At 35.4% G+C, this 22,201-nt stretch overlaps 2 protein-coding genes across 2 annotated transcripts; one reads left to right on the top strand and one right to left on the bottom strand.

Annotated features, from left to right (window-relative positions):
* Nucleotides 1-11,486: 11,486 nt before the first annotated feature.
* On the bottom strand, nt 11,487-12,383 carry LOC110446789. The gene is made up of 2 exons (XM_021492108.1): nt 12,173-12,383; nt 11,487-11,746 (listed from the first exon to the last, which is right to left on the bottom strand). Exons 1-2 carry the CDS (start codon nt 12,381-12,383, stop codon nt 11,487-11,489), a joined length of 471 nt encoding a protein of 156 aa, XP_021347783.1.
* A 667-nt stretch (nt 12,384-13,050) lies between these two features.
* LOC110446788 lies at nt 13,051-19,455 on the top strand. Its single transcript, XM_021492107.1, has 4 exons — nt 13,051-13,088; nt 15,330-15,352; nt 18,468-18,977; nt 19,013-19,455. The coding sequence occupies exons 1-4, from the start codon at nt 13,051-13,053 to the stop codon at nt 19,453-19,455; spliced, it is 1,014 nt and encodes a 337-aa protein (XP_021347782.1).
* The last annotated feature ends 2,746 nt before the right edge of the window (nt 19,456-22,201 follow it).

Raw genomic sequence — 22,201 nt, 5'->3', positions numbered from 1 at the left:
AATACCAGCACGAGAAGGTTGACTCGGCAGAAAAACAGAGTATCCGACAAGACCACAACACTTACATGCAGGACATCATCAGCCCTGACGCCAAGACCAACCCCAAGAAGTTTTGGTCGTTTGTCAAGGGGAAGAAACAAGAATCCACCGGAATAGCTCCCCTGCGAAACGAGGATGGACTCATTCACAACGAACCCACGACAAAGGCGGACAAATCCTAAACTCTCAGTTTAAATCTGTTTTTACCAAGAAGAACCTGATCAATCCCCCGGATAAAGGAGATAGCCCTTATAGCAGCGTGCCCCCCATCAACATTACTAGGTCAGGAGTGGAGAAGCTGCTAAGGAACCTTAAGCCACATAAGGCGACAGGACCAGACGCTGTCCAAACACGTCTTCTGAAGGAGATGGCCCACGAGATTGCTCCTGCCCTCTCCCATATCTATCATAAATCCCTTAACGTAGGCATGGTTCCGGATGACTAGAAAAAGACACAAGCGGTTCCGATCGTAAAGAAAGGCGACAAGAGCAAGGCCTCAAATTACAGCCCGGTCTCCCTTATTGCCATATGTTCCAAGATTCAGGAACACATCCTGCACTCCAATAGTATACGTCACTTAGACCATCATTCCATCTTGACAGAAGCCCAACTCGGATTCCGGAGTAGGCGCTCATGCGAATCGCAGCTTATCTGCACCGTGCACGAGCTTGCGAAGGGCCTTGTCGAGGGCATACAAATCGACGTCATCCTCTTGGATTTCTCCTTCGACAAGGTGCCTCACCAACGCTTACTCCTCAAGCCAGCCTATTACGCGGTCCGCGACAACACATAAGAATGGATAAACAGCTTCCTAAGCAACAGGACACAGAGAGTGTTAGTGAAAAGGTCAACATCTTCAGAGGCATCAGTAGATTCAGGAGTCCCCCAAGGATCGGTGTAAGACCCGCTCTTGTTTTTGGCCTTGATAAACGACCTACCAGATGTCGTGCAGTCTCCAGTCAGACTCTTTGCTGACGACTGCGCCATATATCACATCATCAACAAGAGGGAGGATACTGCCATCCTACAGGACGACCTCAATGCCTTGCAAAAGTGGGAGCGAGACTGGCAGATAGAGTTTCACCCGGACAAGTGTATCACCATCAACATTTCCAGAAAAAGAAACCCTATCCACACCGACTACCAACTCCACGGCCAAACCCTAGAGACTGTCCCTGGAAGCAAATACCTTGGAGCCTATATCAGCTCGGATCCCTCCTGGCGTGAGCACCAAACAAAACCTCTGCAAAGGCTGCAAGATCAGTTGGATTCCTTCGGCGAAACCTTAGGGATGCACCAGAGAAGTCAAGGCCCAGGCTTATACTACTCTCGTTAGGCCCGTGCTTGAGTATGCCTCCATTGTCTGGGATCCCCATCTTCAACAACAGAAGGACCAACTGGAGAGAGTCAAACGACAAGCTGCCAGATTCGCCACAGAGGACTACTTCAATAGGGAGCCAGGATGTGGGTCACAAACATGCTGCGTCAACTAGCTTGAGAGCCACTAGAGCAACGAAGAGCCAAAAACAGGACGCTCATGTTCTACAAAATTATCAACAATCTGGTTGAGGTACCAATACATCAGGACATTACCGTAACATCAGGAAGAACCAAAGGAGCTACTGCTTACAACATACGGCAAATTCCAACAAAGCTCGACACATACCGATACTCGTTTGTACCACGTACCATCATCACATGGAATGCAATCCCACCCGACATTCGATCGTCTCCTTCCCTGGACAGCTTCAGACACGCACTCGTACAGTACGAGGCAACCGGCCACCAATACGCTATGTAGTCCCCACAATTTTTACCTCTTTTAAACTGTACATACGGAAGTTTTAGCTACGGTCGGCACAAGTCGCGCTGGAGAACTCAACAATCTAGACAGAGTATTCTCCATTAAAGGAAGAAGAAGAAAAAAATAAAGGTGTTAAAGAGCTGACGTAAAGTCCGAATTAGTCCACTAATTTCCTATACTACGTTCATGACAACTTATAAGCTGTTAACACGTTTTGAGAGGCAAACGAGATCACTGTTCATTAAAGAAACCATAAAAAACCGTTTGCAGTGTTGTACACCGCCTGAGTAACATGATCAAACAGCTACATTCTAACGTAATGCAACAGCATTCTTATGCACCGTCTAAGCAGCATTCTTATGCACCGTCTAATCAGCATTCTTATGCACCGTCTAAGCAGCATTCCGATGCACCGTCTTAGCAGCATTCGTATGCACCGTCTAAGCAGCATTTTTATGCACCGTCTAAGCAGCATTCTTATGCACCGTCTTAGCAGCATTCTTATGCACCGTCTAAGCAGCATTTTTATGCACCGTCTAAGCAGCATTCTTATGCACCGTCTAAGCAGCATTAACGCAATTGTACATTACCTTAGTAATGATACCGACCAGCTACATCAGCAGTGTTGTACACTGCCCAAGCAACTAGATAGTAATACTTAACTTTAATGATGGCTTTACTCCCAATTAACTGACCATTAATTATCATACATTATAGACTGCAGTTTTCTTCACGATTTGTGAAAGATTCATTCTTACCAGATAGGACATAGGTACAACAAATTTGAGGAGGAGTTGTACTGTAGGCCCACAACCACGTTAATAGTGGTAGCTTTTCTAATGAACACAATCGCATTAGCGTTACCAGTTCATGTTTCATTTTGCTGTAATTTAGTGGGCATTTATATTGCCTATGAACTGCTTCTGAAATTAGTGTAATGCTAAAATATACTCCCTGATCAATATTTTGCCGAGTGTCAAGAGGACCTTTCAGTGAAATTATCCAGACAAAAGTTTTGCAGTAGAAATAAAACATACATGCATGCTATATGTATTGTACATATGTGGTCATGCAGTGTTGTCATGGTTCAGGAAGTAATTATAAGGTGACGACGTTACATATAAATCGCACGTTTAGGAATGTGATAAATTAATTTATAAGTGAGTGAATTTTATATCAGTCGGACTGCGTTACAAACAGAAATGACTATACGCAGTCAAAAAATACAAAAAGAAATGTTCAGATTCTTTCCAGTTAGTTTGTATAAACTTAAGACATTTATTTATTTATCAAATAAATGATAAGATCGTAATAAAACAGGAAGCGTGCTTTATTAAAATGCATCAAACCCGTTAAATGGTATTGCATACATATTCTTATCATAATGCTTTTGGTTTGTCTGACGATTTCTTAACAAGATATAGAGTAGTTAACATTTTTAAACTATATACACTAAAATAGAGTAATGTCAGCTTACTATAAATATATGTGGCACGTAGTTCTTGGTGACTGAAATACATTTATATGATTTTTGCATTGTTCCTTTTTTAATGACGTAATGCAGTGTATCTTTTCAAGTTTATATACGATTGACGTCAGTGTGAAAACGTAGCTGATTCTACGCATTATTTGTTGACGTGATATGAAAACATATCGTAATAAGCCTCGAAGCTCCAAAGTATTAAATGTCAATTTTATCGACAACTTTTTGTTTTTGAGACCAAGTAGTCAGAGATTAAAAAAAAAATCGGTTACTATTACAAAATAAAGTCACTTTAAATGATATTAGGGCTAATAAAGCTATTTGTGTAAATATGAAGAACAACGTTTCAACTTCGGGTTTAAAGAGAAGGATGGGGAAGGCAGCTTTGAATAACATACTCCAAAACATATCTGATGCTATAAGTTTAAAACAAGAGTTCTTAAAATGAGACATTGTATTTAAAACATGTTTAAATTTGGTACACTTACTTTATCACAGCTGAACTGCACAAGACTACTGATTGAACTGGAACTGGAGCTGGTACTGCTGCTGGTTATAGAGCTTTCGGTACTGGATGATACTCATATCTTATGTTTGATACCTTGCCTCTTGCAGACTGCTTTTAATTTTTTGAAGTCTTTTACATACACGGCGACCCATTTTCCCGACGCTGAAACATGAAGGTACCATTCGTAAAGAAACGAACACCACTTTCTTTCTTTCACCCTTTCGATGTTTGTAAAAAGTTTCAGTTAGTTTAACCCAATTACACTAGGTCAGAACAAATCCTTTATATTTATATTTGAAGGATCAAGGCATCTTATCACTGATATAAAACTTAGCTGGTATTTCTTTGAACAACGTCGCATTCAGTATGTTTGATAAAAGACAAAGTGACACATTCCGAGGTAAAGAAAAAACTGAAACCAAGACAGAGCTTCCTTATCCCGGTTTACGTCCATCCCAAAAACGAGATCTTTATTTTATGACTTACTGGCACATTTACCGTTTTGAGAATAATTAGTTGTTACGTTATAAACTTTACATAAAATGATATTTCCACGTTTGTTCTGCATTTACCATCCAAGGATAAAGTCCCTTTTCAGCAGTGTGTAATCACATATACATTGCAGAATAACCCTGACACTCATGAGGTAAACCAAAACCCAAAGTTTTATTGCATAATGTTCTAAAATTCCAAAAGGATATTACAACGACAACTGTAACTGTAAATGAACTTGATAATGAGATGGTTAAATGTGGTTTTGTTTTGTTTTTTTGATAAAAAAAGCTATCCAGGCCCTTAAGTGAAAGCAAGCTTCTAGTAAACATATGCACTTTATATTTAAAATGCATGTTTTGTTCACAAAAGAAAAAAGAACAGTTTTATAAATGTATGCACAAAAATGGCCCTTTTTTAGAGAAAATTTGAAAATCTAGCTTATGCTTAAAAAACGACACATCTGCAATTAATATAGTCATATGTAAATTAGAATACCGATGCTGATGCTTTTATTAACTTAAATGAAAAACGTTACTGCAGGCTTAAGTAGAAGACAATGCACCAACAACTGTCGCTAAGCGTTTATGCATACCAACGTGTAAAGAAGTTTGAGTTGTTGTTTTACATTATACAACATAATTTGCGAAGGGCCTAAACGAAAGGTTAATCATACACATGTTTTGTTTGTATGTCGAATGAAATCACATCCTAATCTAAACTAGAGAAGATGTAAGGAACCCAAGCCAAGACAAGTACATTTTAGTTTACGCCTTACTAAGCGTTTACAACCCACGAATGAATGCATTGTCGTAAAAGAGTTTTCAACTGATCATTACTTACGTTTTCTTCGTTTCTTATTTTTTTTTCATTTCTGACATCATCACTTTGGTAATGTGATCCAGGTGCTTTGATCGCTCATCACGATCAGCTTTGCTCCATGATTCCAGTATTGATCGCAGTTGATTCATGGTATCGATTTGAGGTCTCTCACATTTGAGCCGGTTACCTTCTTGTCGATAAGTTGCATCGCCAGTTAGTCTTTCAAAAGCTTGTGTCATGCACTCCCACAACCTATCAAAGTCCTCTTCGCTTATTTCAGTATTGGTATTGTGAGCCATACTGTTTCTACAAAGTTTGATTCGTAGAATATCGCTTCCGGGGGAAACATCATTGTCAACGGGGAACTTGTTCAAATCTGTAACTGGTTTCAGGTAGTTAAATCCCTCAAAAAGTATGAAACTAAATAATGTAATATCTAGTTTATTAATATTTATATTGTCACAGGGTGGGAAGAGTGTATCCATTTGTTGATTACCGAACAGTTTATTCCGGTTGATTTTCTTCCTAAATTGTTCTTCCTTGACTTTCATGAATTCACAAAAGATTGGTCCCTCTAGTTGCGCGTATATTTGACTACGTAATACTTGGATGTCTTTTAAATCGTCTGGTTTGTTAAACACCGAAGAAGAAACAGCAAAAACTTCTGCATCGTCCAACTTGTCAAGAGACGAAACAGGTTCATCGTTGGGAAAAATCAATGAAATCTTGCTTGAATCCAAAGTTTCCCGGAGATGTACTTCGGTTTTGAGCAGCTGGTATGTAAATAGATTATCGATGACATATTTCTTTAGCACTCTTGGACCTTTTTCCCCAACGTACAAAAATAAAAGAGCAAAATTGCACTGCTCCTGGGTAAATTTAGCCATTTTCCCTCCGGAGTTTGAACATGACTTACCTGAAATAAATGAACCACACTAAAGTTATAGCTTGTACAATTAAGATAAAAAGCAAAACCTTTTTAATCCCACACCTTAAGGGGCATAGCATTTGTGTGTGCTTTATGAATATTGAAGCTTTGATTTTCCGTGGTGGTGATCCCTGTGCATTTGTTGCCATTATCGCGGTTCTCAGCTGTATATTCAAATGTTTCAATGGAGGTGGTCGTCGATGAAGCAGACGACACTTACCCTTTAAGAACATCTGGTCATAAATTTTCCAGAGTTTTCAAGCTTTCCGCGGTTTTCGTGATTTTTTTTCTTGGTTCATATTATGCCATAGTTTCATGAATTTGAGGTCAAATTACGTTTTTTCATTTATAAGCCGTTTTTTTCATAAAAATACTTAGCAAATATCAAAATTATACTTTGGATTCCTAAATTTGCTTTGTGTAATAAGCGATAAATTGTTTACTCATGTAACTACTTAAACGGTAATTATAATTTGGCTCATTAACGTCATATTTCCCATATACAGCTTCGACACAAACTTTTGTCCAGGACTAACAAAAATAAGATTAATTAGTTTATGAGGAAGTTGTTTTAAGATGTTTATAATGTATAAAACAGTTTATAAATGATACAATCTCAGTGCAATTTCAATTTTGTCAATAGATTTGACTAGGTCTCAATACATAGCAGGCTCAACATTATGTTTATTTAGCCAAAGATTGACGTCGTCTTAATTCCCATCACAAACAGAATTTCTATATGGTTAAGATTTGGTAATATAAACTGTAAACGTTGATACCTTTCGCCAAATATATCGCTTTTAAAATTAATGTTATTATTCTTCCTTTAAATTCAATGTTTAAGGAATGCATTCGAAAATACGGAATCCAAAACACTCCACATAAATTATATACACATTATTTACTTCCAGTTGACATGTGGTATTCAAATTACACTAGATGGCAACAAAGACCATATCTGTTATTCAAAATCAATGGAGTGTTAACCCAGTGATTAAAGTGCAACACTCAGATGTTGAGTGTCGAGGGCGCTTAGAAAATAAACACAGGACGACCAGCCCGTTAGACCCGATATGGTAAGACTTGCAAATGTCCTGGAAACAGTGATAAGTACAAGGGTAGTTGTTATAGATGTTGGATAAGGCGCAAGCTAATGTCGGCTATCTACGAAAAGGGACATGATGTACGGAGATGTTAAACCAATCACCGAATAAGAAGCTACAAAAGAGTATTAGATGGAGTAGGATAAATGAAGGACTGACCTAACCACGGTCAGTTTGTGTCCGACACACGATCAGTATTGACGTTTTACATACATATGAAACATAACATACCTTACGTTTCGAAAGACCTTCCGGGTAGATGTATGAGACAAGAAGTAACCATGGCAAATGTTAGAATGCTTCCTCGAAATAATCAAAGCATGTGCAAAAAGTAGATGAAAACACTGTTTGGTTTGAACAAATTTAATCTGTCCTTACATTCCTAACCGATCACATAAACCTACTCGTTTAATGTGTGTGGTTTTTCCTTCACATATATGTCGTTATTGTGACCAGAGTGTATCTTACATATTGACTATTATTAGACATGCCTTTTGTAGCATCTGCTTTTTGTTTGTGCGGGGTTGGTAACAAAACTTTCTCAAAAATATAATTTACATTTTTGTTCACATTTGATATCGCTCCTTCAAGATGAATTTATTACTATACTTCGCCTTCGGTTACAAGGTAACCGGGGATATTAGCTTATAACAACACGAGATCACATGTACTAGCGGGGTGTTCTCAGTTACCCAACTTTTTATAGAACAAAGAAAGGTGTTAATATAGGAAGCAATGGCAAAGCAATTATAGTCTGTTTCATACTTACGCCACAGGTAAATTACCTGTGTTAAAGTTACATGTCTGACTTGTAGCTTTTCTGTGTATGTGATATGTTAGGTTAAGGATATTTATTTTTTGGATATATATTTTTTCATTTCTACTATTGTTTAGGCGTATGAAAACTTAATATTAAACACGACTGCATATTGTTTATCATATACACATGATACAATTATTACATACATGATGTACAGTACAGATATAACAATAAAGGGCTTAATATAAGTTTAAAAACTTGTTCCCAATCCATTTGCATGACAATAAAATATGCTTAAACTAAACTATAACATTAACTAAATAGTAAGAGTTTACAGTCAAATAACATCAATACGTATACATTACACCTTTTAAGCCACCAAATACAAGACAAGCTAAAATATATACTTAAAGAGCTATGGCAGAAAACTGTCCAAATTTCGCCAAGTCGGCATTTATGAATACAGGAAACAATATTAATTAATGAGTAAATAATTTCTAGCAGCGATAATGCAAGGAATAGGTATCAAACAAATTGAATATGCTGATATATTAGGTATTGTTAATACAATACTGTAAATATAGCCATACTCATTAAATCTATGAAAGTGATAGGGTTTCCCAGACTAAAAATCCCCCTCTGGATGTTTTAGAAAGTGCTCAAAATAATGAAAATCATGGTTAATAAAGTTTTTCAAAACTGAGAAAGGTGCTTCTGGGTAGAAAACAGATTGTATTTCCATACTAGTGTATGTCCGATGTAGTCGAATGTGTAACACAGTTTACTTTTGACCAGAAGAAGTGAACGGTGCAAGTTCGAATCCAGGTGCAGATTTACTTTTTTAATATTTAGGAATGTGATCTTTTTCCTTAATTAAATAAATCAATATTATTCAAATCAGTGGAAAATTTTATTGGTATTTTAATAACATACATATTGATATATCTGCTAATGAATCAGGTCATAAAATTCCTGTACATGTGTACAGTACAGCTACCCTTTGTAGATAAGACACCATTTTAAAAGATATTTATGAATTGTTTTACCATCCAATTGGCACTAGTAATTTTATAATTATCTAAACACAAACAAATGATGCCGAAATACCAAATATGTGGGATTGTTGCATTATAATAAAACAAGGCCAAGCAAAAATAAAAAGGACTATTATAATCGCAAATATACACTACAGTCCGACAGTCAAGTGTCACACATTTTTGTTGTAAATTATCCCAGATGTAAGAAATGTGATACTGCGTTCGTTGATCCATAAAGTCCATCGTCCGGTTCTCAAGGTGTGCTTAGATAATGGTAAAACTCATCGTTATCTCACTAATTAGCATAGGCCGTGATCACTTCTAGTTCACCAGGATGGAAATGATAGGTTGGATAATTAAAGTTATTAAATGATTCTGATGATAGTTATGATATACATAGGAATTATGATTTTTTTTTATTTATTTTTTAGTTTAATTTTCAACTGTTAAACACCACACTCTTAGTCACACATTACCAATTTTACTAGGCGTTTAGGCATCTTATTAAATGTTATAATAACAAAGAAAAGTTTCATTTTATATCTATTCATATTATTATTTTAATAACATGTTTAAAGTACAAAACTATTAAAATATTTTTTAACACATTTCATCTCATCAAATGTCATTTCAGTAGCACAAGGACTACAGAATGTGGATATATTCAATATATATATTAATTTATATCATTAATATTGAAATATTTTAAATTAACATTTTTTATATGATGTATTATATCAATATGATCAGCTTTCAGCTTAGATACACATTAGACACCACCTTAGATAGAAGGGTTAACCACAGGTAAAAACACAGGTAAATACAGGTAAATACTGCCAATACTACTCAGAAACAGACTATAATCCTTCTAGCAACATCCTTCTCTCCATGTTATTTTAAAAATCTCAGTACTGTAAATATAAAGGCTAGATTCATAGTTAAAATGATATATGTTACTGTACATAATTGAATTCAATGCGCCAGCTTTATTTGAATATGTGGACGAACTGTCTTCTGGTAGATAGTACAGTGAGATAGATAAATGTAACAGAAAATAAGTATTATGTAAATACTAACGTTTCGCATATCTGCTGTATGTTATTAAATTACGATTGTTTAAATTGAATAATATATAGTTTGAGGTTTTCAACGTCTGAAGTAAGAATCTCGAACCAATCCATTCTCAAGGCAATTACATAACCTTGACAGGCATGCACGTGCTTCAACGAATTATGGAAATATCCAATTAATTACGTCATTCGGATCGAATGCTCCACGACGAAGGGGTTAATGTTTACGAATTTACTGTCTACTGATATGCAAATTTCAACCATGTTACAATACATGAGTTAGTTTGACGTAAATACGTATTGTAAGAGAAATTTCCAAAATCTATCTTCAGCTACGACTGTGACTCGAACATGCCGTTCAAAATGGCGAGATTCGTCAACTTCGATTCAGACATATATCCTTCGTAGCTTCAATAAGCGATGTGCTATTGTTTTGTTTTAACTGTCATAATTCCGCGAAATTCCATAAGAACATTTCGCGTTTGTTTAGACTTTGGCGGACTACAAATGTGACGTCATTGGTTAATACTGATTGGCTGATGCAACCCAGGTAGAAAGAAGCGACTCATTTCTCTGACTGACATCGAGCAGTTTAGACTTATGCTCTACACACCAGACACGTCAGAAATGTCTCTACCACCACAGCGATGGGTAGGCATTTCATACTAGTGTAATAAATATTATTGCCAATGTTTTGGGTATTTGAGAAACTAATGGTAGACAAGGACGTATATTACAGAGATTGGCAACTCACGCAGAAACACGCATGATTGTATTGTTCAGGCAGTGGAATTAGAAACGCCGCGAGACTTGGTTAGAAATATTATCAAATAATTGATATCTGAAGATATGTTTGAAGTTGGATAGTGAATTAAAAAGGAGTTCGTGTTCTAATGTGTCATGAAAAATAACCCTCGCACATCAAAGCCGCCATTTTAACTTGCTTATTCTTAAAAAAAACGTATTTTCAGAGCTAAATTATTGAACTTTACAAGAATTGTAACTACTCACTTTAAAAACCTGGTTAGTTAATCATTATCAGATAATGAATTTATGAAGACTTTTTTTGAAGTTGTCTAAAGAACAAAAACAGAGTTTGTGTTCTCCTGAAGCCAGAAGCATTCCCGATATATAAACACAGCCACGATGTGCAATCTTTCGATGTTTGGTAAACTTAATCATTTTAGTATATGAAAACCACGACATTTTAACCCCACGAAAATAAATGATTCTACAGTAATAAACATCACACTTAGTCCCAATATTATTTAGATAGGATATCTTACCGTCCACTTGACGGAGTGCGGGAGAAGAGATTGTCTATGGAGTCAACTCCTTCGGTAAAGATAACGCTTTAAAATTATCTAAAACAGGACGATGAGCCCCTGTTGATGTATAGCTGGAGATCGGCTCTGATGACGTGTACACTGTAGTAGGCTACTATGTATAAATAGTATTTTGTCCCGATAATGGTTCTTCTGTACACTGGGAATACATTTTTGAGTCTGATATGTGATGATTAACAAAGTCGATTTCTTTTTCACGTTTGTCGTGTTCAATTTCACATTCTTTTTCCGATACATTTTCACATTTTGTCTCACTTAGCACGTTTTCTGTTTCCAGGTTTTCCCCGATTTCCTCTTCCTCCTCCATATCTATTATTACCGTCATTATTTCTGTGGCAGATAGTTTCGTTTTCCCTGTGACAGTTAGAATATTGTATGATAAGAATTTGACATCAATTTTACCTTAAACTGGAAAAAAATATAATCTACGTTTTCAATGAAAATTGTAAAAATGTGGATATTTAAATAAATTCATCTTTTTCATATTCAATCTATAGTCGCGGATCTTTATGTTTATGCGACGAAATATTTATATAGCAAAAATATCAAATTTCATATTAGCGTACATTTCCTTATGTTCAGTAACTGAAACTATTGCAATTATGGGGATTATTATATGTATTGATGCCATATCAAATCTTGTGATACAAAAAATAGCTTTATTCCCTGAAAAACAGAAAAAGAAGGAGATAGTAATGAGAAAATATCTTCGATTTATTATTTATATTTTCACATTCGCGTGAATATAAATGTTATCGTATTATAATGAGATGTATGTACCTGATTGAAGACACCTCTCTACGGCCTTACAGACCATGTCCTTGCTGTAGCCCATTGACAGAACACTGAGGGCTGCCGGGGTGTTCAGGATCTGATCCATGGTCTCGGTATACTTGGAATGTTGTACGGGTGTGGACTGTGTTCGACTTTCAACACCACTAGCAAAAACTGCATCCGCGGCATTGTAGTCTTCCTTCTGAAATATGGACATGATCATTTTATAAAACGAACGGAATATCTATATTACCGCTTATCTTAATGCTAAGTCCTGTTTAGGTATAATTTTATAGGAAATGATCGCCTTAATAGTTCAGATATTTTGAATAATTTTGATTTCAGGTATTATTTGGTAAACATTGGACGTAAGTACAATGACAAAAAATGGAAATACACATGGAAGAAAATAACTATCCATGGTTTAAATCAAGCAGCATGGGAAATGCTAATGTGCGTCACCCTAGTGATTAAAGATAAATTTTCCTTATTTTGTGCAGTTATTTTATTATCATTAATAATTATTTTCATGCAGATAGTGAATATTCCAATACATATCACTTGTTAGAAACTTTTCTTCGGGCGACTTCAATACTCTGATCATTCGCCCTTGTATTTAACCCTTGCCCTTAGATATTAGTTATCTTATTGCGAATGCAAACCATGAATAGAAACCGCGTGCAGGTAACGCTTTAGCAAATGTCAGGTGGATTTGAGACGAATATCAAATTAAATAGTCCTAAAGAAAACAAGCCTTTCTCAACAAGCCAAAAGGTGGTTCATATGCGAATATAAGTATGAGGAAAATTGTAGGAAACATAAAAAACACGTGCAGGAGTAATACTAATATAAAATAGGCAACATTCGTTGAAATATGTCACACGATGACGCAGATTAGATCAGCCGATTTACCGTTGACGAGGTATATAATGCGATTGAATAAAATCCGTTCAAATTGAAGCAATGAAAATTTTAACTGGCCTTAAAAGTGGTACATCTCATCAAAAATTATACTATGAAACAGGTTTTGAAAAATTGAAAGATCGACTGAATAAGCATCAATTTGTCTTAATGTATAAAATCCTCAACCACTTAATGTATAAAATCCTCAACCACCTCATTATTTATTTGAAATCATTGAACCTTATATTAATATACAAGTCAATCACCATTTAAGGACAAATATATGTTTTAACATTCCTCATTCTAGAACTTGTATCTACAACTGTAGTTTCTTTCCTGATGCCATGCGCCTAGTGAACAATCTCGATCATTCAATCACTTCTTCTCGGACTATCAATTCCTTCAAAAAGAAAATTAATAAAATTCAAACACCTCCCAGGACCATTTCTGTAATCCAAAAAAAAACCTAAATATTGTATTGTGTCAATTACGTAATAATGCTAGCAATTTAAATTTTTATAAATGCAATGATCACTTGATAGTTGATCCATCTTGCTCATGTGGCGCATCTTGTGAAAATGCTGAACATTATTTCTTCTTATGTCCACTTTATATTAGCTATAGACATTTCATAACTGACATCACTAATCGTTTTGGATATTCATCTGTGGATCTACTTACATCTAGTAATGTTTATCTTTCTACTGATGATAATTTATTTATTCTCTCAAAAGTTCAGCAATACATTTCTGCTACTAACAGATTTAATTAAAATTAGGACTGTTTTCATTGCCTCTTATACTTATATTTATTTATATGTATATATATGTATTCCATAACACACATACCTCTATTATTATCAAAGAGGCTGATAAAGGCAATGCAGTAGTGATCATGAATAGATATTTCTATTATGAACGCATACATAACATGCTTAGTAATGTTGAATTTTATACTTCGGCAAGTGACGATTTCGATGCGGAAACCCGAAGATTAATCAACGAGCTAATACGGACACATGAAGCACGCCTACATGAAAAGGAGATAGATTATCTTGTCAATTTTATGCATAAACTAGTTATTTCTATGGTTTGCCTACACAAAAGCTCTATTTTAAGTAAAGCTATAGAAGAACAGAACTGTAAATATATTGAAGTTGAAATTTCTTTTTCAAAAAGATTTGAAGTTTAGACCCACAGTAGGCGGCCCTAATAGTGCAACGCAACGTTTGAGCCATCTTGTAGACGTCATTCTTAAACCTTTATGCACAAGTGTAAACAGTTATATCAAAGACGATTTTGATTTTCTGAGCCGTTTATCTAAACAGGTCCCACATAATGCTAAACTTGTTTCTTTTGATGTTGTTAGTTTATACACTAATATACCGCATGATCTTGGTATTGGAGCTGTTAAATATTGGTTGATCAAAAAAAGAGAAAAAGTTAATTCTCGTTTTAGTAATGAATTTATACTTCAAGCTCTAGACATTGTCCTCAATCGTAATTATTTTTATTTTGAGCAAGAATACTTCCAACAGATTAAGGGTACAGCAATGGGAACTAAAGTTGCCCCTGCATATGCAACCTTAGTTTTAGGATACATAGAGGAAACACTTTATTCTAAGATTGAAACAAAGTTTGGGGAAAACTTTACTGAATTCATCAGAAATAATATTTTAAGGTTCCTTGACGATTGTTTTGTTATATGGCCTTCTGATAAGGATTTAAATGAATTTCAAAACCTATTGAATTCTTTACATCATTCTATTTGTTATACGATGGAGTGTAGCGAAACGTCTTTACCTTTCTTAGATGTTTTAGTTCAACTTGATTCAAATAAGATTACAACGGCTTTATATTGTAAGGCTACAGATGCACATAATTATCTAATTTTTTTATTCTAACCACAGTAAACACACTAAAGTTATTATTCCTTTTATTCTTGCCTCACGGATTGTCACTATCGTCAGTGACCAACAAGCTCAAATTGCTAGACTCAGTCAACTAAAGCAATACCTTAAAGCTCAATGTTATCCTACTGAGATAATAGAACATGGTATACAGAAAGCTATTGAAAAGGGACCCTTTACTTCCCGTCTACAAAAATTAAAGGATGAATCAAAGTTAGTTCCTTTTGTTTCTACTTTCAATCCACGGAATTGTAATATGTTTCCTGTGATAAAGAACAAATGCAAAGAGTTAAAGGAAAGTAGCAGGCGTATGAGAAACATTTTTAATAAACATGCTATTTTACATTGTAGACGCAAATCTAAGAACTTGAAACGTATGTTGACATGTTCTAAGTTTGATAATTCTTGTGTAACACCAAAAGTATCCAAATGTAAGACACCAAGATGTGCTACATGTCCTACATTTTTTTATGATTATCGAGTGGAATACTTTTATTTTCAAGAATGGTTTGAAATTTACTGTGAAGGTAAATATGAATTGTAAATCAAAAAATGCAATTTATGCAATAGTTTGTTCTAAATGTGGTGATTTTTACATCGGTCAAACCGGTAATGAACTCAGAACACGTATGACTGTACATAGACAACAAACTAAAACTGATTCTTTATGAAATCTTCATGTTAACAAACATATTCATGAATGTGCTGGAGATAAATTTAATGTATTACCTTTGTATCAACTATTTTCATCAGCCACTCTTTTAAGAGAAACGAAAGAAGACCAACTAATCAAAATATTAAAACCAAGTCTCAACAGGCCACAGTAAAATTTTACGCTAAATTGTCCACCAATCTTGTGTACTTCGTGACGTGACGTCACTATTGCAGTGTGATGACATAATTGTGACGTCATGAAGTTCTTCTTTTGAATAAACCTGAAGAACGCTGTGAAGGGTGAAAGCAGCTAGTTTTTTAGTCAGTCGTTAATCTTATTTTTTCGATATGTATATCTTTATATATATTTTTTTAATTTTTAGTAAGTGTGTGTGTGTGTGTGTGTTTGTATGTGCGTGTGTGTGTGTGTGTGTGTGAATGCTTATTTATTATGTGTATGTGAGGGTGTATGTGTGTTATGGAATGGTTGTAAGTGTACATGAATGTGTCTCGTTGATCCATGTACTAAATTTATGCTTCTTGTCAATTAATACCGGATAGGAGAAGACTTATAAAGGCTAAGCCTGTTGTCTTATCAAATTGTGCATTTTTTTTGTCCAATAAAATGTGTTGAAAAAGATTGAATAAAATAAAAAATCTTCTACTTTTTAGTTTTTAAATCGCAATATTTACCTATTTTTATACTTCCTTATGGCTCCTTGTATTACGAATCACGTCATGTACGTAGGCCTAATTATCATGATTTTGCCGATTTTCGCAAACCTAGCGTATTGGAAATTGTTCAACTACTATAATTGTCGACTAAGTGTCGACTATAATAAAAACGTTGAACAATTAAAGGAAATATACATGTTACGTTTTTAAGGACTCGCACAACTAAATCAGCCAATCAGCAAGTGTTTCATACGTTTGTAGTTCATATCTGAAATAAGTTCCGGCTAATTACTGGGCCACTGAAGGAGTTTGACAAGGAACTGATGACAGATTTTTAGATAAATGAAATTTTCAGGTATTTAACTTTTGAAAAAAATATACTTTTAATATATTTCGATGACTGTGGGCGGATTTGCACAGGGGCAAAATGTCTGGGGGTGTTTCTGTTTTGGGTCACCGGTTTTGCGTGTAAACTTCCGGTTGTCAACTTCTTGGCGCTGTGACACTCCAATATGCCACTTAACCTACCAAAAAAGACATTTTGTAGTCTTTGCAAAGTATGTATTTATGAATCTAGACAGTTGTCACTAGTTTTGAACTTCAAATATTAAAGTAATTAACTAAAATGTTTGGTAATACCATATATAGTAAATGATCTAAGGGAAATAGCCATGTGCTCAATGAACCTGACCTCTCACACATTTTCTGTATATTTCCAGACACTTTTTTTTTAAATACAGACACTGTTATTGGGTCTCGGCACATTTTGTTCAGTATGTGAATATATATTTAACTTGATAAAACTTGATAATTGGGTTAAATCTGGGCTAAATATGGCTCTGTGCTAAAGCCAGTATAGTTAACCTGACCCTAATACTCAGGTTTTTATTAGGATTGTGTTCAATTTACTGAAATACTTTATCTGCATGTGTTTCAATAGTACTATTATGATCTGTGTACTACCTTTTAACACCTAAATCTTCATAGAACAAAAAAAATAGTGTGCTGTCCTGCACAATGTTCAACCCCACCCTCCCCCTCCCTGTCCAACCACCTCTTCTCGGTCATTATTAGGACACTTCCCTCATTCAAATTATATTTATTTCTATGTTTAAAAGAAAGCAGTGATTAAACTCAAGTTTAAAAGCTCAATATCTCTTAAAAGTTTCAAATTGAAACTTAAATAACCTGTTTCAGCATATCCCCATGTGTAAAAGTACACCACAGAATTTAGCACAAGTTACATAACACAGTTTTCACACATTTTAAAGCACAATTCAGCATTAGACAACAATTCATTGTTCGGTATAATAAATGTGGTCATTCCAAGTGTATGATAGTTGTTAGCTGGCTTCTGCATGAAGTTGTGCTGTCATAGTTTCATATTCAGACCCTCCAGATTTGAACATGTTTTTTGTTGAGTCTTATGATTTTTGAAATTTTCATTTTGTCATAGGTTGAATGTCTCTACATAACTGTTATACCGTGCGCAACAAGACTATGGACAGCAAGTAGCCCCTCAGCACCGCAGAACAAGCTGTTACAAACGTAGCACATGTGAGTATCTGTATGTGTATGTGTCACATATAGTTTTTTTGGCTAAATCCAACTTAAATTTCATTTTTTAGTGAATTGTAGTTTTATGGTTATTCCTGTGATAATACATGTATATACCTTCAACAACATCTTGTTTATTGATTTAATGTGTTTCGGTTGTGTGTTTACTCAGATAATTAACTGTTTATAGCATTACATCTCCCCTACACCAAATATTCTCCCTGTAAAGTGCCGGCATCCCAGGGAGCAAGAAGTGCTATATGTAAGTCTGTATAATTGATAGCTAATCAGTTGATATAGATATCTGATAACCTTTTATGATTCATGTTTTGTGTAGAATTTTTGAGTTTTGTGTGAATTCTAAGTGTGTTTAATTGTCAAAATTCTATCAAATTTACTTAAATAAAGTATTTAATTACTTAAGATACTGTAAAAAAATACATAAACAGAGTCACCAAGATTTCTTTTAAAAAATATGCGAGTGGTATGGGTTATAAATATGTGTGCAAAATAATAAAATTGCTGAGTGTGTGCTAAATTGGTGTGCTAGAGGTTAATGTTAAGTAAGTGAAATGAGAATTGTTTGGTGCTGACTCTGAATAGTACCAGTGGTGGCTGCCCATCAGAGTGTCCGCAATCAGTTGGACGGACACAATCGAAGTCGTCCAAATACTAGCGCCAGTCGTTACATACACGCAGTCCAACGGGAAAGTATGACTCCAAAGAGTAACCGAAGTGATCCGGTGCCTTCTCGAGTGTCTTCTAGACAGGAGGGAGATTTCTACTTTGGCGAATTAGAGAGGCATAATACCATAAACCCTGCATCACCATCACCGATATGTTGCGAGATTATGGGGCCTCAGACGTGTCGAGATTGTAGTCGATATCATATTCGAACACTGGACCGCGCACGGACTGACACGCAATTAAGAACTTTGAGAATCTCGAATGAAAATATAGTAGTGGCATCGATTTTAAAAAAGTATCTGCCAGAACTGTCGTATGAAGAAATTCAAAACAAAGTCGCTAGAGGTGAAATCGCCAGACATCGAGTCCCAAATAGTTCAATGATCCGGATGAGGAGTTCGAAAAGGAGCGCGAGAAAAAGCGAAAGCTGCCGTTTTTAGAAGCTCGTTTGAAACGGCAAGCAACGAACTATGACAAGTGCAGGAAGCTATCTCAAATGTTCTTTGTAAACGTAAGAGATTTGAATTTTAAAATAAACAGTGGAAAAGTATCAAAATCGCTAGGATTTACTGAAAATAAATCTGACGCTGCAAAAGCACGAGCTGTCCTTCAAAAATGGCGGGCAGCTGACCCCGTGACCCCGTCTTTCGTAAGCCCGAAAAGGGTTGTGATGATGAAGGAACCAGAATATAAAACCTTCTTTTCGCCCCCACTGTTTCCGAAGGAAAGTCAAAACCCGGAACCTTCATTCTTCGCGGGTTCTACTGATGGTTATAAGCTTCCAGATAAACTTCCGGCGAAATTGTGTTTGCAGACGTTAATGCTAGACCATCGTCTCGCGCAGCGTCAGTGGTTTCACATGATTCTGACGATGTTTATCCATTATATTACGAGAAAGGTGTGAAGGTCTCTGACGCCGAAATGGAAGAAAAGATAACTCGTGTACCTGAGGAAGAGGACCATCATTCTGGTGAAGAGACTTGACTCTGTATACTTTATAAGATGACAAAGTGTAACGTGTCTCTTCTTTATCCATTGAAAGTAAAAGGATTACCGAACTGTACAATTGATCTCCGAAGATCAACTGGCGATTTTTGTTATGGCGTTGTGACTGAGCACTATAACATGAACGTTCTTGAGATGTGTGTTAAGATAGAATGTGTTTGACCAACGCATTTTTACAAGTGTCAAGTACGCTCTGCAGTGCATCTTCCCAAGTCTTATCGACTTACTTAAAGTAAAGAGGTCTTTAAAGAAGACAACTTAACGTTGAGATTGCCGAAGCCGTGATCGAATCGCACGATATGAAGGATTTTGCAGGCAGAAACTTCCAGTTTTAATGTGCTCCATGTTAGTGATCTGGTATATCTTTGATGATTTAGGAAAACGAATGATAATGAACAAAATATAAGAAAAGAAATGTGTATCAATACAACTGAATTGAAAACAGTTTAGAATACTAAATGCATCATAAAAATTGATAATGTGTAGAAGGTGATTAATGCTCTCCTGAAGACAGGCGAACATTTAAACTACTGTTCATGACTGCCTCTATATTACGTGGCGAAATGAACATCACTGCATTCTTTTCAGACACCTCTTTATTTCATTTAAAAGTATGACGTATGTTTGGAAATCAATCTGGACATGAAAATTGACACAATGCCTATAAACCTGATAACTGTCATTTATTTTTCTGTATAGTACTATGGGTGACAACGATTGGTTCCGATTGATCGTGCAATATATAAGATTATCTGTAATTAATTTAGTGATTCAAACTTAAAATTGATGCAAATAAATGTGATATCTAAGATGAATCAATTCATGTAGTGTCGTTTTTTGTACTTAGCTTGATATGCTGTAAAAACTGATACAGGAATGAATATTCAATTATTTCCGTGCCCATAAATGTAGCTACAGCAGACAATAAACTAGATGGTCATATATCAATTGCTGCTTGATCTCGGACAAAGAAAGCTCAGGTAAGGTTGGAGGTATATTTTTCTATTTCGATCGTTTCTTCTGGCTAAATTATGCGATTTTCGGCATCCTGTTTCATTAGTTTTGTGCAGGAAATATTCTTCTTTTCTACTCAGTGCATGTCGAGTTTTGACTACAACCCATTATATATCAGAAAGATTTTTCACTTGCAAAGGCACAGGTGTCAAAATGTTAAAGGTGTGTGCCATCAAAATGTGTTCAGTAGGTATTTATCAGTTTATGATTGGTTTCATATAACAAAGGAAAGGAAAACAAGTATAAATTACATGAGGACATTTATTACAATTAGAATAGTATCCAATACACAAACAATGCATCCGTTTCTGCCGTTATGCCATAATGACGAGTTTGTGCATACAGGCATTTTAATTTTCATTTGAAGCATTAATAACAATCGCAGCATGACCTGTAATGTTTGTTGTACTTCAAAAATGGAGATTATTTAAGTTACACTGTAGTTGTTCCTGCGTATACTATGAACGAAGTGCTACAAAAAGTGTCTCCCTAGGAATTTCAATACAGAAGGTTCCAGGCAGACGTCGCATATTCCGTCTTTCAGCTGGAAAGAAATTACTGACGTCACGTCTGATGTAAACATGGATTTATAGGCTGTTTCAAAAGGTTATGTTTTCCTTACGCGGATTAAATTGTTTGATAACAATGTCAATGGGACGCATATTCCCATAAACGAATACATAGGGATGCGATAAATTTAGAATGAGTCGATGTTTAATAAGAGTTTGTATTACATTTTTACCAGTAAAATATTGGAAATTATTTATTCTATGAACTTATTATTATTATTAGTATTGCTTATTTGACCAATCAAAACACTGATAGCAAACTACACGAGAACAATTACAAGTTGCCCATATAGTCAAAGCCTGGTCAGCCCATTTTACTGCCTAGTATAATCAGACCGGTTACCTATCATGGGGGTAGTATTCCCTGGGGGAAACACAACATTTTAATTCCACAGTTAACTTTCATTTTAAGGATTCGAGCAGACTATGCAGGTCGGCAGTTCTAATTGTTTGATCGGCTGAAACTCGTGTCAAATAAAACACGGCGTCAGTCCAACGTTGGTCGAAGCAATTGGCAGAAAATATAAGAGAACCAGGGTCATTTCTGGTAGTGATTAAGTATAACTGACATATGTGGTGTTGAGATTTGATCATCAGGATAAGTGGTGACACAACTACTCTGTAACTTCCCCACTACACACCATTTTAGATTTAGCGTTCATCAACGACGCTTTGAGTTGATTGAACGGGACTTTAATTAAATTATTACACTATGAAAGTAATTTTGGCATACTTAATCAAAAATTAAAATAACTCAAGTACATACTTTATTCAAAAGAGTAATTCAAGATTTCATAACAAATGTAATAAACAGAATATCTAACAGTGTCTTCAGTAATACCAAATATGACTCGTGTGGCTAATATTTTGATATCTTTAATGAGTACGCACTATAGCTGAAGATACTGTTAGATATCCTTTATTTGTGTCATAGAGATCGCGAAGTAGAATAACCTGTTGATGAATCTTAGGCTCGGGGTGATTAGCTGTTATAACAACGCCTCGATTTGAATTTTTTCCTAGCAGATCTCACCTCGACTTTCATTTTTTGAAATTAGCATC

This window comes from Mizuhopecten yessoensis, unplaced genomic scaffold (genome assembly GCF_002113885.1).
Source record: "Mizuhopecten yessoensis strain PY_sf001 unplaced genomic scaffold, ASM211388v2 scaffold2995, whole genome shotgun sequence".
Classification (NCBI taxonomy): Eukaryota; Metazoa; Mollusca; class Bivalvia; order Pectinida; family Pectinidae; genus Mizuhopecten; species Mizuhopecten yessoensis.
This window is presented reverse-complemented; position numbering and strand designations above follow the sequence as displayed.